Source organism: Lonchura striata, chromosome 12 (genome assembly GCF_046129695.1).
Source record: "Lonchura striata isolate bLonStr1 chromosome 12, bLonStr1.mat, whole genome shotgun sequence".
NCBI classification, from domain to species: domain Eukaryota; kingdom Metazoa; phylum Chordata; class Aves; order Passeriformes; family Estrildidae; genus Lonchura; species Lonchura striata.
In genome coordinates, this window is record NC_134614.1 from 5,229,517 (window position 1) to 5,247,602 (window position 18,086).

Below are 18,086 nucleotides of genomic sequence, written 5' to 3' on the forward strand. Positions count from 1 at the left end.
TGTCTCCCTCCTTCCCGGCTCCTGCCCTCTCTCCCTCCTTCCCTGGGTCCTTCCCGGGCCCCCTCCTGCCCTGGCTCCCTCCTTTTCTCCTTCCCTGTCCCCCTCCTGCCCTCCTCTCTCCCTCTCTCCTTCCCTGTCCCCCTCCTGCCCTCCTCTCTCCCTCTCTCCTTCCCTGTCCCCCTCCTGCCCTCCTCCTTCCCTCTCTCCTTCCCTGTCTCCCTCCTGCCCTCCTCTCTCCCTCTCTCCTTCCCTGTCCCCCTCCTGCCCTCCTCTCTCCCTCTCTCCTTCCCTGTCCCCCTCCTGCCCTCCTCCTTCCCTCTCTCCTTCCCTGTCTCCCTCCTGCCCTCCTCTCCCTCTCTCCTTCCCTGTCTCCCTCCTGCCCTCCTCTCCCTCTCTCCTTCCCTGTCTCCCTCCTGCCCTCCTCTCTCCCTCTCTCCTTCCCTGTCCCCCTCCTGCCCTCCTCCTTCCCTCTCTCCTTCCCTGTCTCCCTCCTGCCCTCCTCTCCCTCTCTCCTTCCCTGTCTCCCTCCTGCCCTCCTCTCTCCCTCTCTCCTTCCCTGTCTCCCTCCTGCCCTCCTCCTTCCCTCTCTCCTTCCCTGTCTCCCTCCTGCCCTCCTCTCCCTCTCTCCTTCCCTGTCTCCCTCCTGCCCTCCTCTCCCTCTCTCCTTCCCTGTCTCCCTCCTGCCCTCCTCTCCCTCTCTCCTTCCCTGGCTCCCTCCTGCCCTCCTCTCTCCCTCTCTCCTTCCCTGGCTCCTCCCGTGCTCCCTCCCTCCTTCCCGCTCTCCTGCTCCCTCTATCCCTTTTCTTCCCTCCTTCCTCTCTCCCTCTCTCCTCCCGGTTCTTTGCCTCCGCAGGGCTCCCTGTTCCCTCCTTCCCTCCCGGGCTCGGTGGCTGGTTCCCTCCCGGTCCCTCCCGTTCCGTTCCGCGGTCCCGGGCACACAAAGGCCGCCTTGTCCCGGCCGCCCCGCCGCCCTAAGAGTCCCCACTGCGGCCAGCGGGCACAGCGCTGCCCCTTCCAAAGAAATGGCCTTTGGAATTCAGCCGGGGACCATTATTTTTGTTCCTTATGCCGAGTACGTCAGCCTGGAAGCTGGCGTTTGGGGTTTGGGACTGCGATGGCAATTTATTTGTGTATAAAAATCTTCCTACAGCTAAATGTTTGCAGCTGTGAAGTCGAGGGAATAATTGTCTCGGTTTGTGTGATAAATAATTTGGCTTTTTCTTGTAGTAAAAGGTCTGCACATGAATAAGTTGCTTTAGTGTGTATCATATAAAATGACGTGTAGTTTCAGACTCTTCAAATTCTGGGCTGTCTTCAGTTTTGTTACACTGAAGAATGATGTCAATCCCACCCAAAACACTCCAGAAGCTGCCTTACACCACAAGTTTTTTACCATGAATATCCAGTGGCATTTGCTCACTTCAATGACACTGTGATAGAAATTAATGGGGCATCCTTTAAAAAAGTGGTAAAAGTTACCTTTATTTGAAGACCGTGGAATAATTCAGGCTAGAACAGACTATTTCATCCAACCTCCTGCTCAGAGCAGGCTCAGCTGCATCTTCAGCAAGTTTAGAGCTGCTCAAAGGGAGAAATTTTGAGTAAGATTTGAAATATTGAGTTCCTCATTAGAGGGGGATTCTTGTCACCTTCCTCCTTAGCTTCCTTGAGAACACAGGGTGGAAATGTTCTGCAGAAAATCAGTTCCCTGTTGTGGAGGAACGTGGCTCCAGCAGGGCTTGAAAAGATGCAGAACGGGCTCTCAGAGGTAGCGTGGGAGTTGTCAGAAAAGATCTTTGCTGCTCCTTGGGTTCCAAATTTCATGTGGTATTGAGAAATATGTTTCCACTGTCATTTTATTGTGACAAATTGGAGTTGGGAAAAAAACCCAGCACACAGTTGAGAACACTCAAGTGTCTCTCATCTGCTGTGTGAAGTGTCTTCACCCAGTCCTCGGCACAAATGTGCCCTTGAAGGATTTTGGGGTTCACCTGGGGCTTTCAAAGGAGTCCTGTTGAAGCCGAACTCCTCAGTGGAACTGAGCCCATGTGGCTCTTGTTGATTAAGTGGACAAACTGCTTTTACTAACTTTTTTTTCCTTTTGTTGTCTGCATTGCTTGAATGATGGAGTGAATCAGACACTTTCTTATTTATAAATGGAGATCACACAGTGCACAAAATTAAATTGTTTTCAAGGAATATATGTTAAATGGAATCTTCAGAGACAGACTTGAAAGAGCCACCATATCTGAGTTAATATTTAACACAGAGTTGTGCAGTTCTTAGCCACGGGGGAGTTTCAAAAAGCACTCCAGTCCCTTTCAGTTGAAGCACATGTGAAAGGTTTGTTAGGAACAGTTTCAGTGCTAAAAGCAATTTGATTGATAGCTTATCAGTACTTCACAAAAAGACCTATCTGTCAAAATTTGGGTAGATGTTGAGGTACTTGAAAAACCAGGCAATGTTAGCTCAGGTGTCTCCTCCACTTGCAGATAGAAGGGGTTTGTTAGCCAGTCCCAGAATTCTGCTTTGATATCATGTTGTGCACTTTCATTTTCCCTCTTTTGTGGAGGAGCATGACCCTTCCACGGTGTGGCAAGGCTCCAAGTGCCTCTCAAGGGCAAAGCTGTTTTAGTATTGCCCAGAGGGGTTTGATCACCCACTTAGGGAAGGCATCTGGGGTGCTGTGCACTCAGGGATGGAGTGGGAACCACAATCACAGAATAGTCCAAGCTGGAAAGAATCCACAAGGATCATTGAATCCAACTCTTAAATGAATGGGGAATCCCTTGAGCCCTGATGTTGGATTTTTACCCCAGGGTAAAAGAAAAATTTTACATTGTGTGAATCAACTTATGTCTGCAAGGGGTGAAATTCAGCACCGATCCAAAATCCTGAGATCTTAGAAAGAAGCAAGGAAAGAACCAGTAACCTTTGCAAACATTCTTTGGATGTATATCCAATCCCATGGAAACAAAGGTTTAATCTCACTTCTTTCTATTTAACCATTTTCCCAGATGTTTCCTGCAGTTTGACAGATGTGCCTTTTACTAGAAAGTTGTGCTCTTGAGAATGAGAGTGTTATGGACACAGTTGCTATAGACAATGACTGTATGAGGGTAAGGTTTGGAATAAAACCTTACTTTAATTTCTACTTGAATCAGTAGTTTTGTTCCCCAGGCTGGCAGTGCTGATGCTGTAGGATGGCAGACACAGCCTGGCAGGTTTAACTCCTTCCTGCAGCATTGCCAGGTGCTGGCAGACTGCTGGAATTCCCAAACAGTGATCTGGGGAGGAAGCTGAGGGATCCCAGGGAATCCTTGAGCTACAGGGCTGGGGGTTGTGGCATGTCCCGAGGCTGGGCTGAGGCTGGGTTGGTTTGAGGATTGGCCTCAAAGAAAGAGGAAGGGAATAAAGGGGCTTAGCTGCCACTGGGGCCTGGAGGGTTTGATCCCAGTGCTGGGGTCTTTTTCCCAGTGGGAATTGTACAGAGATGGATCCCATGTGGGAGGAGCCTGGTGTGGATGAATCCCCAGCTGGATTGGTCCCACTGTGGATGATGGACCCCCTGTGGGTGGGTTCCAGAACCACAGATCATTCCAAATGGAACAGGACCCACAAGGAGCATCAAGTGCAGCTCTTCAGTGAATGGCCCAGAGGGGCACTGAAGGCACAGCTGTGGTGGTGTGAGGTGTGAGTGGATCCCATGGAGATGGATCCCCTGTGGACATGACTGACAGCCCTGACAGGAGCAATGTTCTGCTGCCCAAATGATGCTTCATAAACCTGTGTCACATTTTTAATCAGCAACTGGCATGATTCACAAGCCATTACCTTCAAAAGGGAGTAAGCAAAATCCCCAAACATTTTTGCTTGTGATTTGCTTTTCTAATTAAGTCTTCCCTAAACCAGAAGCTTCTGTGAGAGGAGACTGTTGATTGTATGGTGTGGGGCGCCTGAGCTGCAGAAATTCCCTCCAAACACTCATCTGTTGCTGCTGGGGTCCATTTGGTTACTAGCTTTTCAAGGAAATATTTTACTATATTGGTCTGAATAGTTGTGCAATATACAATGAAGCTGTTACTGTTTTTATAGTGCTTCTAGAGTTTTCGGTAATTCAGATTTTATTAGCAATTACAAACAGTTTCAATAAACTTTTAGTGAAATGTTTATTCCTTCTTTAAAACAGCCTGTGAAAAAGTCTAATTTCGTGAAACCAGTTGTTTAAACACTGTTCTTGGTCTAAAGGCCTAGAGCCTGGGTATTTTTGAGAATTTTTTAAATGTCTGGAAGTGAGTTACTGTAATTTCTCAGCCTTTCCTGCTTCACCTCTGCTAATGTTACAGGGTGTATCTGATAGATAGAGACCATAATTTGTAAGTTTTAAGGATCCCAGGCCCTTTTCCCTCTTTCTCATTAGACCCAGTGAAGCTGGAAGGGGAGGCTGTGTAGTCCCATTTTCTCCTGATGATTTGGCACAGTTAATTCCAGCACTGTGACCTTATTTTCAGAGGCTGATTTGTGTTGTTAAAGCTCTTACCAAATTAACTGGCCATGCTCATGCTGTTGATATCTTTTACTTCCCCTATCATCTATTTGAAGAAAATTATTAATCTTCTCTGCTGTAAAATTCAACTTCATGCAGGCTTTTAGATGGTGGAACTAGGGGAAATCCCACAGACTTGTGAGAATTTGGGGTTCATGGACTGATTTAAGCTTTTACCCACTTCTACAAAAACAGTTCCATGACAGGCACTGGGTGACGATGAAAAGTACTTTATCAAAATAAAAAAAAAAGTAAAAAGTATTGCAGGGAACAAACCAGTGAATCGTCTAAGAGAATGTAATTGGCATTTTGTATTTCCTTTAACACTCCTGCCAGGTTTCACCACTGAGTTTGAACAGCAGCAGGTTTTCCCAGAGCCTGCAGGACAGCCAGAAGGGCCCTGGCAGTGCTGAGTGCCCGTGGCTGATCCTGGTACCCTGGGACATGACCCACTGCAGCATTTGATGTGCAGCCTTTGCCCTGACATTGGCCCAGGGTGTTCTCTGGGTGATCATAAATAGTTTTTATGGTATTTTCCAGTGACTGGGTATAGAAGGCTCATTGCATGTGCCAAGTTTGACTTCAAAAGGAATTAAAAAGCTGCACATGAGCCCTCTGATGGATGGGTAGAGTGCATGAGGACGTGTGCCAGAGGTGTTTGGGTGGGCTCTGCAGTGGGTGCAAATGAATCCCTTCACAGACTCTGTCCCTCTGACCTCTCTGACCTTGGAGATGTTTCCATTAAAGCCTCCCTGCTCTTTCCTTACACTCGGGTTTTCCTTCCTGCTTGTTTTAAATCTGGAGTGTCTCTTCTACCTCATGTTTTTATCATTTGCTCTCCTGGAAGTTCTCCCCTCCAAGCATCTCAAGTGCCTTAAGCACTTGCAACAGCTCAGAGTTCAGCAAGGATCATTTAGTTTCCCTTCCAGCAGTGATTTGATGTTCTAGATCCCATCCTGGTCATCCCAGTATCCTGCCATGCTCCATCTCTCTGCTTCACCAGCTGTGTTTGACTGCCTCAGGTACCTCAGAACACCCAGGCACTGTGGTGGCTTCTGCAGGGTTCACTTCTGAGCTGGAAGGGAAACCTGAGTTCTGGGCTGGGTTGGCAGCTGTAGGACAGAGTTCCTGGCATGCTTGGATGTGTCAGAGTTTTGCTTAAACTGCCATCCAAACAAAGGCTCTCCAAAGTGCAGTGGCAGCATCTCCCAAGGACAGACCACATCCTCTGCAGGGCCTTTCTCAGCTTCCCAAACACTTCTGCCTCCTGTCATTAGCTCTTCACAGCTGGCAGAAAGAATTCTTCCATGCAGCGTTTTTCTAGTGTGCAGTGCAGGATTTTCCAGAGGCAGCTGGAAAATGGTTGTTCTCTGAAGAGAGAGTTATGGAGAGGTGGCTGGATCAGATAAATCCCAAAGAGTTGGTTGCTTGTCCTGTCTCCTGTCCAAGGACTGCTCTGCTCCTGGGCAGGAGCTGGGAGAAGGAAGATGGAAATGCCCTGGTGCAGGTTAGAGGATCAAAAAGTCTCTCCTCTTGGATTGATGGGACTGGTGAGGAGCTGAAACATTTTGACTTTTTGTCTTCAAGTCTTGAAAAGTAAGTTAGATCTGGTGGGAGCTCAGCTGCTGATTCCCACCTAGTAAGAGTTAAACAAAACTTTGAAGATGTGGAAAAGGGTTATGTTTATTGTCCAGAAATCACTGTGCATTTTAGGAAAATTTTGCTGCAATATTCCTTTATACCTAGACACTTTTTGTGGTAACACTGAAATCTGGATCTTTCTCTTGTTCTAGCTCCACTTTTTGAGCTATTAATGATTTTTAAATTTCCTTTACAGGCTAAATTTTATTAAAGCTACCTCAGTAGAATTAATGACATCAGTTACCATTTCAGAAGTTTCCTGGGTATTTATTTTAAGTTAAATTTTTGTTGTTTGTGTCTCAGGAATGGCCTCACATAAAGGCTTTTCAAAAAATGATGGAAATTTAGAATGAGCCATCAAGTGTTCCAGGCAAAATAGAACCCAAACATAGGAGTTGGAGTAGGTTTGGAGTTGGGAGTATATTTAGAGCTGTGCAAGGCAGCAGCAGTGCAGAACAGAGAAGTTAGTGAGTAATTTTTCTCCTTTTTAAAAAAAGTTGAATTGCAGGTAATTTGGAGTCTGTACCCATTGCAGCGAGATCACTTTGTCATTGTTTCTGCATTGTATTTGTACACATGTTCCAGCAGTAACAGAACTTCTAATTTAATAAATCCCTGAGTTGTACTGTTACAAACCAACCAGTGGTGTCTTCTAAAATGATCCTGTGAGTTTTGGAGCAAAGGTGGCCAAACATTAAAGAAGAATCCTGTGAGAAAAATGAGTAGGATCTGAGATGGTGTTAATTGATTTTACTGTACATTAGATTCAGATTTCACTTCTGTGGGCTTGGCTTTGGACTGAGGTCTTTGGATTGCATGTCTCTGGCATTCTTTCATACTTGTAAGTATGAAGGCTTCAGGAAGGGAAATTCATCTGTATCTGAATGTTTGTACTTGGTGCAGGCTGTAATGGGACACTCCTTTGTGCATTTCACAGCTTATTATTGATTTCTTTCTTCTACTGTGAAATCTGTTCTCCTGGTTGATTCCATTTGCAAGTAACTGCCTGGTCCAAGGTTTATCTCTGAAAATCCTGTTTTGGTGAGGATAAATATAGAAAGTCCGACTTGTGTTTGTTTATATGTGAGATTATCCCATTTCTTTTCAGTGTTTTTTTTTCTCAATGGTTTAGACTTAAAGGTGTTTCCTTTGAGGGAGGGTATTCATTCTGTTTCTCAGAAAACCATACCTGGTTCTGTGGCAGGAGTGATTTCTGCAAAAAAACAAGGTTCTTTGCAAGTTTTGGGATGGAGTGCTGAGCCAGAAAAGAAAAAGGCTGTTCAAAGGAACTGCGAAGCATATAGCTGGTAAAGTGGGATGGAATGGGGTTTTATATTTAAATGACAGTCATTCAAGAGGCATTGGGCTGCTTGGAGTATTTTTTCATGTTCTGAATACTACAGATAATTGGCTGAGACTCAGAGCAAATTGCTGCTGCTTTCAGGTTTTATTGGGGATTTTGTTTGGTTTTTTTTGTGAATTTGTATAGCTTAATTCTGAGTTAAGGAACTCTTAGGATTTTTCTCCCTGAATGTATATAATCACATTGTAGCTTTCCCACCTCGCAGTAACAGAATTAAAGTGTGGAAGTAGATACTTTGCAGGAAATGATACTCATCATGTGGAGCAGATATTCTGTATCAGTGGGTTAGAAATCCTTAAGCAGCCTTTAACAAAAGCAGCTGCCTGCCCTTTTTCAGACCTAGTGAATAAAGGCAGTAGAGGATGTTGGAAAACAAAATCATAAAGATGCTGAAAACGTTTAAATCATATCAGAATTAGGCTGCAGAAACTAGAGCTTGCTCTTCAGCAGGCATTGTGTTTGTGTGAAGAAAAGGGGATGCTTGTTTTTTGTGTGAGTGAAACTCCTCTGGAGCTTCCAGTTCAAGCCAGCGCTGCGGTTCTGCCAAAGGGAGTGAGAAGCGTCTGCGATTCCTTGCCTTGGAGGTACAGTAATGCTTTTGGCAGCATTCCTGAGGGCTCTGCAGGCTGGAAGTGAGTGCAGGCAGCGCTGTCCCCTTCGTGGGCCTCTTTTTTCCCTTTTCCTGCAGCAGCTGGCAGAGGCTGCCTGTTGCTGTGGGCCGGCTGTGAATTCCCCCCTGGCGGTGCCAGCCAGCAGAACAGGCTGGGCTGAAGGACCTGCGGCACAAAACCCTGGCAACGGGGACATTTGCCATGGGTGTGCCTTTGGTGACAGCCACCCCAGCACACGATGCTTGGTAAGGGCTCTGATTCCCTGGGGAGCAGCTGGAAAAGCGTGGCTGGTGTGTAAGGGTTGGAGACGTTCCCTGGAGGTTGGGATCGGGTCTCATTTTACTAAAATGAAGCTGGGATAGCTGTGTGAGCAGGGAGTGGGGGTGGTGGGCATGGATCCATGTGCTTGGCTCTGCTCTGGGCTCACCCATGGGAATTGCTGGGTTTTAAACACTGGAATTGCCCTGGCATCGTCCTCACTGCTCATGGACTCGGGCTTGGTAAAATATGCTGATTTTTAAGACAAACTGGAGTCCAGGGATGGCAAAGCTGTTTGAACAGCTGGATTTGTTGGTAGTATATATTTTTAAGTTCTTCTCCAAGCTTGGTCAGAAATCCTTCTTTGTGATTTTGGGTCCTTATGTTTGATTTGAGAGATGCATCTCTGAACTTGTCCGGAGTGTGGGGATTGTTTGAGCTTGTGGAGTTCAGTGAAATTTGATTATCTTCACACACTTATCTTGTGATTGCCCCTTCAGATAAAGTCTAATAGCAACACAAGATAACAACAAATTTTCCATAGAAATTTTTTTTTTTTAAGTGACGCTCTAAACTAAATTACTTAATAACATGAAATTGATGAATGCCCTGTAAATAATCTTACAATTGCCTGAAAAAGCTGTAGGATTTGCTATTTATGTGAACAGGAGGGACTCACAAATGCTGCTGTATTTTCACAAGGACAGAACTTTCATGGTATTGTTCTACATGGTGCTGGTACATTTCCAGAAAAAAATATTTGATGTGGAAGTAGGAACTTAAGGTGTTTTTCGTGTTTTCTGGAGACTTTGTGATTTGAAGGTGGATGAATTGAAGAGAGGCTTTTTAGGGAGTGGATTGTAACCAGTTCCCTGCCCGGAAGAGGAGTTGTTCTAATTTAGGAAGAGAGAATTATTTGCCTACAGAAGGGCCTGGGGTGTGGTCTTCTGAGATTGCTGAGATAACTCAATAATTTTAGGTTTCATTAGGGAAGGTCTGCCTGCTGGGCTTGTTCCTGGAGACAAGCTGCTCCCATTGCCCAGTTTCTTGGTTCCTTCTTCCAAAAGTCTTCAGGGAAAATTTTTGATGTTTTTTTCCGTGTTATAATTTTTGTCAGGATTGGGTTTTTGTTTGGGTTTTTGTTGTTGTTCTTGCAGGTTTGGTAATTTTTTGGCAGAAAAATTGCCTGTTCAACAATATTTAGAGCTGTGACTCTTCATTTAAAGTGAGGATGAGTGAAATAAGTGCTGTTGTGTAAAATGGAAAGTTTATTTTGCTTGGGAATTTCAGTAAGTTTGTTCATCAGTCGTCACTTGACAGGCCCACCCCCCCAGTAAATGCAGCACTAAGTTGTTGAAAAGGGAGTTCTAAGACAAAAAATCCCAAACGACTGGTTTAGGTACATGTTTTGTTTCATTTCATAAGCGTTTTTTGGGGAGTAAACAAAACTTTTGCTTTGAGAAAAACAGCTTATGCTTACTAAAACAAAACAGAATACTTCTGGTTAGAATAATTCTGTGTGAAGCATTGAGAAGTAGGAATCTCCTGGAGCTCTTGGTGGTTTTGCAGTTTCCAAATTGTAATTTCAATTGTAGTAGCCCAGCTAATATTCAGTTGAATAGTGAGAATTTGGCTTGCAGCCACCAGAGGTTCTTTCTGCACAGCAGCACGAAGAAAGAGCATTTGCTGAACAGTGATTTCAGCCGTGGTTTTTGGGGTTGCTGTTTCCCAGGATATCCCAGGCTTTGTCCAGGCTGTGTGTGAGGTTCCTGCCTGTGTGCTCAGTGCTGGGCTCGGATCATTCCTATGTCCAGGAGCTGTTTCCATGCTGTAATCCAAGAGGAGCTACTGTAGGTTAAATATAGAGCCCCTTGTGCTGCCATTAACTCGCATTTGCATCAGTCATTAGCTCACAGTGCTGCAATTCCAAACTTTCCTGCTGAGGCTGCTCCTGCAATTGAATTCTGCTGGACCTGAGCTGGGTCAGTGCTGGGACAGTGATTCCTGGGGAATTGTGAGCTGCTGCTCAAATCCAGCTTGGACAATGGGCTTGGGGAACACACAGGACCAACTGTGAAACCTCCAGGGTTGGATTTTACGGTGGATTCTCCTAATCTGCAGCTGCTAATTTGTAATTAGTGAAAAGGGCCAAGGGGGTGCAAAGGGTTACAGATTGTATTGTTGTGCTGTTGGCTCTTCCTTCCCCAGGCTGCCAGGGGAATTTGGCACTGAATCCCTGTGTCCTGAGCTTCCCAAGTCACTGGTTGCCTGGCATCGTGTTAACCCAGCTTCTACCACGATAAATGAGCTGAGATTTGATTCAGGAGCAATAATTTCTGTACAGCCAAGTGACTCTTGAGCAAGCTGGGGAATAGCACAGAATTGTGAGTAGTTTAGCCAAGGTGCTGTTCCTGAATGCAGCAGAGATCTGGATCCTCATCTCCAGAAAGGAGGTGACTTTTAGCTCTTACTGACAGGGCCCACAAAGATGACAAAGATACAGGTTTTATTTGAAGAAAGTATTACTGGAATAAAAACTTGCTGAAGAGATGAACTTGGGAGTGGCTGCAAGATGATGAGAAGGGAGCAATGACTTTGTCTCTCTCCTAGTTCAAGAGTCAGGCCTAGGGCAATTCAAGCCACTGGATTTTAGGTTGAAAAGAAACAAAAAGAGCCCATGAAGAAAAGGCACTTTAAAAAGTGTATCGTTTAAAGCCTGGAATCCATGACCATGGGATGTTGAGGCTAAAGGATTTAGGGCTGGGCAGGATCACCATGGGACATCCCCACACCCCATTTTGGAGCTTTAGGAGTTCCTTATTTCCCTTGATTGGTAGGACTTTTTTCCTTCAGCCTTGCTTGTGGAGAGATTTCCTCAGAGGTTGAAATAAGCAGTAGCTTTTTGGACTTGTAACTTACTTCAGCATTGAATATTGATTCCTTTTCTGTCTCTGCCTTTCATCAGAGCCTTTTAAAAGGTTATTCCTGCATATTAATTTGCCATGATAGGCTTTAAAAAGCGGGGGGAAAAGCCACCTTGAATTTCACACACTTATAGAAAGACACAGAGGGCATTTCACTGGTACTCAAGAATGGTCCAAAGACAGGTTGTTATTTTCATTTGCTGTGGAGCCAGTGGTCTCCTGGTGCTTTTGCAACTGGAAATTGCTGGTTCCCACTGCATTGTGTGAGCTTTTTCTGCTGGCTCCGGGCTGCTGGGGATGCTCACATTCACCTGGTGAGGAGAGAAGTGCTTTTCCCTTCAGTCACTGGTTTGCCATTAATGACAATTCTGTTGTAGTATGGAAACTGAAATCCCTCATCCACAGACACAAACCCAGCTTTCTTTTCATTGCAGTGAATGATGGGCTCATTATGTGAGCACGTCTACAAGGATTTACTGTTCAGGAGTAGCTGGAAAGAGCAGTTGTAAATAAATGGTTCTGAGATAAGTGCAGTGTAGGTTGCTTTTCTTTTTGCTTCCTGTCTTGCTTCCCTGCATTTTTGCTAGTATCACCCATGTCTTTTCAGTAAAATAAACTTTCCTTGGGCTTCAACAACGCTTAGAGAATATTGCAGTGTTAGATGGAGTGGGATTAATAGTATGGTAAAGAGGAGGAGTCTGAGGTTTGCAAATTTGTTTCTTGGTGCACATGCATGAGTATCTGAGGAAGTTCTAGGCTGAAGAGAGGTGCTGGTTGGCAAAGCTGGCAGGTGTGGAGGGTTGGCTTCTCTTGGGATATCCCGCTGGGGGTTCCACCTGGCAAAGTGCATTCCTGCCAGGGCTGATGGAACGCTGCATGTCTCGGGACAGCCTGGAAGCACACGAATCCCTTTTCCCTGTTTGCTCCCTGCCAGAACCAAGACTGCCAACGGGGACTACCGGAAGGAGCACCGGGAGCGGAGCCGCAGCCCCATCGAGCGGGCGGCTGCCCCCACCATGAGCCTCCACGCCAACCACATGTACGCCTCCATCCCCAGCCTGAGCATGGAGCAGCCCCTAGCACTGACCAAAAACAGCGTGGATGCAGCCAGGACAGTCGGCATCTCCCCCAGCCTGAGCAGCGTGGAGCGGCAGCAGGTACGGCACCCGCACCGGCACCGGCTGCTCCTCGGGCAGCACGGGGTTAAAAATGAACCCCAGCTGGCACAGCTCTCCTGATAGCCACTGACATCCCTGAGCTTGGGAGTGCAGCAGTTGTGTCTGGCAATATTTGGGAATGCAGGAGTTGTATTTGGGAATATTTGGGAATGCAGGAGCTGTATTTGGGAATATTTGGGAATGCGGGAGTTGTAGTTGGGAATGCAGGAGTTGTATTTGGGAATATTTGGGAATGCAGGAGCTATATTTGGGAATGCATGCACTGTATTTGGGAATGAAGGAGTTCTTAGTTGGGAATGCATACACTGTATTTGGGACTGCATGAGTTGTATTTGGGAATATTTGGGAATGCATGCATTGTATTTGGGAATGAAGGAGTTCTTATTTGGGAATGCATACACTCTATTTGGGAATGCATGAGTTGTATTTGGGAAATGCATAAGATGTATTTTGGAATGCATGAATTTTATTTGGGAATGCGTGAGTTTTTATTTGGGAATGCAGGAGTTTTTATTTAGGAAAGCATTTGTTGTATTTGGGAATGCATACACTGTATTTGGGAATGCATGATTTTTATTTGGGAATGCATGTGTTGTATTTGGGAATGAATGACACGTATTTGGGAATGCATGAATTTTATTTGGGAATGCATGTGTTGTATTTGGGAATGTGTGAGTTTTTGTTTGGGAATGCAGGAGTTGTATTTGCAAATGCATGAATTTTTATTTGGGAATGCACGAGTTTTATTTGGGAATGCATGTGTTGTATTTGGGAATGAATTATATGTATTTGGGAATGCATGAGTTTTTATTTGGGAATAGCTGTGTTTTAACTGGGAATTTGGGGTGTGGCTGGTTCGGGGAGGCCCCACACTGGCTAGGCAGTGCCTGGGGACATCCCCTGTGCCCCTCCTGGTGATCCTGTGTGCTCCCCTCTCTCTGTCCCAGCTTTCTCCACCCTCAGGAAGGGGTACAGCACAGAAGGGACAGTTTGACACTGGGTGATCTTAGTTGATTTAGCCAGCCAGAAGCATTTGCTGTGTTGTTCAGAGCAATGCTGAATCGCTTTCCTAAAGCCAAGTCATCATTTTTGATTATTTTATGCTTGATTTCCATGTGCTGGAGTGGTTGTTAAGGTTTTTTTTTTGTTGTTGTTGGTTGTTCTTTGCTCTGCCATCTTGCTCATGGCATTTGTTTTGCTGCAGAAGTGCTGAAGCTGAGCCATTTCTGTAGGCAAGAACAGTTTTCTTGTGTGTCAGACTCACTTTATCCATCCTACAAGTGGAAAGACAAAGCAGGAGAATTGAGCTGTGATGAGCTGCAGCACTGAGAAATTAAACTGGCCTATGTACCCAAGCTCTTAATTCACTGGATCCCTCTCTGTTCTCCTGGCTATTTTGAACCAGATTGCAATCATTTTTCTTGGGAAAACTGGATGTTGTGCCTTGCTGAGAGCACAGAGTAGAAATCATACAAAATAAAAAGTGTACTGAAAAAAAAATCCTAGTTTGATAATTCTTTGTTTTGGGGATTTTTTAAAAAATTTAACTTTGAATGAGATTTCATCTCACTCTCTAATAAAACAGGTAGGAGAAGAATATATTATTTGCAGCAGGACAGGGTTACTTGGCTGCTGTAGTTAGTGATTGTTACTAAATTCTCAGTTTATCTCAGTATTTCTATGCAAGTTTCTATATTCTGTGCACACACAACCATAGCAGAGGATTCTGCAAGGTGCCTTGCTGGGCTATTCAAGCTGGTGGCACGTGCATTTCTGAGATATTATTACCTGTCTCTCTTTACTTCCCACCTCCTGTGTGTCCAAAATACTCTTCTGAAGAGAATTAAATACATGCCTTTCTCTAAAACCACTTCAGAGAGGCACAAAATCCTGGCCCATATAGAAAATAATTACTCCCACATGTGAACTGTTTACAGAAAAATCAAATTAATTCTTCTGTTTTTCTTTCTTTATTTTTTTCTTTGCTGCCGGTGCAGTAAGATGTAAATAACCTCACTGCTATTTTGTCCTGGCAAAAATCATGTTAAACTTCCCTAGAAAGCTCAGGTCTTTTACTTTACTAGCCTTACTCTTAATCTGGCTAAAGTACCACCAAAGAAGGGAGATTTCCCCCATCCTCCCTGACCTTGTATGGGGGTAGGTGGTGTTTTTATGTGTAAAATGGTCAAGAAATTACGTAAGTTCTGTTAATCTTTTGAACACTTACTACTTAATTTGCAGTTAGTATAATGGACTCCTTGCATCATCAAATATATGGAATTTATTCCAATACCTGTGTTATTTCCCTTCAGTCCCTGGAGAAACTGGGGCATTTTTTCTCCCAGGGCCTTGTGTAAATGTCCATAGTAAACAACTATGAAAAGAGTATTTTATGGTTACACTTAAAGTACAGATGGTGGAGTTCTAATGTGTAATGTAGCTGTGAATAGACATTTTGGGGAATTTGCATGTGCTCAGAATGACAGTGAAGTTAATTAAATATTAAGTATAAATTAATTCACCTGCTGGAAAGGCAGGTGAATTCCAACAAGAAAGGATTTGTGGTCTAGACTGGCTCAGACTTCTTCATATTTATTTTAGATCCCATGGGATTAGGATGCACTGTGGAATACAGAGGTAGGGCTAGGAAAACTCAATTTCTGTATAAAAATTAACAACAAGACAACACACACCTGAAAAATCTGCAAAAACCCCTTCTATGTGTGGCCATAGAACGAAACAGACATTTAATATGTTGGCATTTAGTGCTGCATACAGAACTCAGTGAAGCTGACACAGTCCCTGTAAAATCACCTCAAAGATTTGCTTTCACATTGCTTTTTTTCTGTTCACTGAAATAACCTCTATGGAAATGTAGTGGATTTTAAAAATGGATTTTTATTTTTAATCTAACGAACAGCTGAATATTTGGGGGGTTAATTTGCAGTGGGTTGAGCTGCTGCTGCTGAGTGTGCCACTGTGCTTGTGTCCCCTCAGAACCGTCCCTCTGTGATCACCTGTGCTTCTGCCAACAACCGCAACTGCAACCTGTCCCACTGCCCCATCGCCCACAGCGCCTGCGCCGGGGCTGCCTACAGGAGACCCTCCAGCTGTAAGTGCCTTGGGAAGGACAGGGCTCTGCTGAGGGAGGCAGCAGCCTCCCCTGAAATGGAAAACACAAACCCCCTCCCTCCAAATTAGTATAGTTTTAAAATTAAGGGGCTCTCAGGCAAAGATACGGGAATAGGAATAACAGTTCTTCATGCAGAAATACAAAACAACACTGGCAGAGTCAGAACATGCCTGTCCCCCTGTGTGTCAGGGAGGTGGCAGCAGCCCCATCCCAGGGTGGCTCAGCCCTCCTGCAGTGCCAGCTGTGCTTCTGCTGGAGCAGGATCCTGCACAAGGGGGGAGTTTTCCTTGGAGCTCCAGGGCTGGGGGAGATGGGCCTGGGCTCCTCTGGGAATGCAGGGGGAAGAAAGCTGCTCCTCTGGGAATGCAGGGGGAAGAAAGCTGCTCCTCTGGGAATGCAGGGGGCAAAGGCTGCTGTGGTGTCCCAAAATCTCAGATTGTATCCAGGTAGGAATGCTCGGCTCCTCCCCTGGGCAGAGCATCTCCCCATGGATGATGGAATTTTCTCAGCCATGCAGGGACACTCAGTGGCCATGAACAGCAGAGATCTTCTAGAGGGAGGATTGGCTGTGGGAGAGATAAAGAAAACTGCCCAAAGAAGAGCAGAGAACTGCCCCAGCTCTGACAGATGGGGATGGAGCACACACCCCCAGCCACATCTTGCGTTGCACCCTAAGGCAGTGTCACCCTCCAGCCTGCCCTCACTGGGGTCCCAGCAGAGCAGAATGATCCCCACTGTGCCCATACTGACAGGGAGAAAAGGAGGTGAAGTGATGGACAGCCCTTTGTCTCCTGTGCCACAGCTGGGGGTACTGCTGCAGAACTAGAGAGAGAGAGGTGTTCTTGTTTTGAAAAGCTTATTTAGGAAAAAAAAAAACAAGCATCCCACACAGACAAATAAGTCATTATGTTTATTTTAATCCAGCTGACAACCAGCAGCCAGGGCCAGCAGATCCCCCCACGCTCTTTTTTAGGAGCTGTAGTTTCCCCTCCTCTCTCAATGGCCAGGAGACTCTTGTGATTCAGCTGCAGTCGCAGAAATCTTTCCTGCAGCCACAAATACCCTTCCAAAGCCCAGACCCTCCACCCTGCTCTGCATGGATAACACAAAAACCTTTGGAGGGCAGTTGCTACAGCAACCCAAGCAGGGAGCTTTAGCTTTGTGCCTTCTGTGCAATTAGCAGCACTGCTCATGAAATCTGCTCAAGCAGTACTTGCTGGGAAAGCTGGGTTGTTCCTGTTCACTCTCACTGCACAGAAAGCACAGGGGGAGCTCAGCCCTTCCACTGCAAATCCTTTACCTGCTAGGACAGAGCTTTAACCTGCAGCACTGCCAAAAGCTCAGGGCAGTGGGGCTCCAGCAGTCAGGATGTGTCCATGGAACAATACCAGTATGATGTAGGCAGCAACCTAAAGCCCATAGCAGGGTAATCATTAGCATTTTGTTATTAATAGTAGTTTATAATTATTTTTATAAAGATCAGTGTACTGTTGGTAACTAGAATTGGGACCTGAAGGAGACCTTTAGACTCTTTGAGACATCAATCATTGGGGAGCTCAGATTTTGCAAGTTTTCTTAGAACTGGTGCTACTGGTCCCAGGAGGGCTGCTCCAGTGGGCATGGGAACAGGGCTGGATGTTTCCAAAAAAGATCTGTCTCCTGTCAGGTGAAGAGGTGTCTGTGCATGACACTCAAGTTTATTTTAGGATCAATCAAGCATTCCTTTAGGATCAAGCAAGGGGGTTGTGCCTGGATCCCAACAGTTCCAAGTATTTTTGGAAAGACAATTCTTATTGAGACACACAAGTACTGATTCTAAATTGTAGAACTGCAGTGCTCTTATATTTAGGCTGAGGAATTACTACAGTTCTTGTTCAAAACCTGCCTTTTAAAGCTTTTGTAATAGTCTTACAGCACTTACTGCAGTACTCCTGATTCATTTAGTTCTGACTGCTCCCAGCACAAGTGTGTGGAGTAAGATGAAACCCTGAGCTCAGTTTCTGGCATGCTGCAGTTTAGGATGAGATCTCCTCACACCTGACTGCTATCAGCAGGCTTGAGAGCTGATTCTAAATAATTATTTGCATCATTAACTTCATTTAAGCCTAAATATAAGTTCTGTGTGATTGTTTTGGGAGAAGGTTTCCATAGAATTGGAGCTGGAGCTGTTATTTGCCTGAGGGAGAAATACAATTACATATAAATGCTCACCTGTTCCAGGTCACAGAAATGCATAAATATTTAATTGCATTGTTTTTTTTTTCATTTTAACTCCTTCCTTCCCACCTTCTTGCCCACCCCTTTCACTCCCAGGTCTGTAAGGGTGTGAGGAAGGCCATCTTAGTGACAGGGACTTGTAGTGACAGAGGATTAAGCTACAGGGGAGATGCTTTGGGGGCTGGAGCCCCTCTGCTCTGGAGACAGGCTAGGAG

At 45.3% G+C, this 18,086-nt stretch overlaps 1 protein-coding gene across 5 annotated transcripts in view; it reads left to right on the forward strand.

The window, feature by feature from the left end:
* Positions 1 to 18,086, forward strand: part of VGLL4 (vestigial like family member 4) — a 77,644-nt gene that overhangs the window by 56,247 nt on the left and 3,311 nt on the right. For 4 of the 5 annotated variants that reach the window (XM_021530466.2, XM_021530464.2, XM_021530465.2 and 1 more), the window contains 2 exons: positions 12,278 to 12,500; positions 15,519 to 15,633. In XM_021530466.2, coding sequence (XP_021386141.1) covers positions 12,278 to 12,500; positions 15,519 to 15,633 — 338 coding nt within the window. Of the gene's footprint in view, positions 1 to 12,277; positions 12,501 to 15,518; positions 15,738 to 18,086 lie in introns of those variants that run through there. The other variant, XM_077786051.1, reaches the window with a different exon arrangement.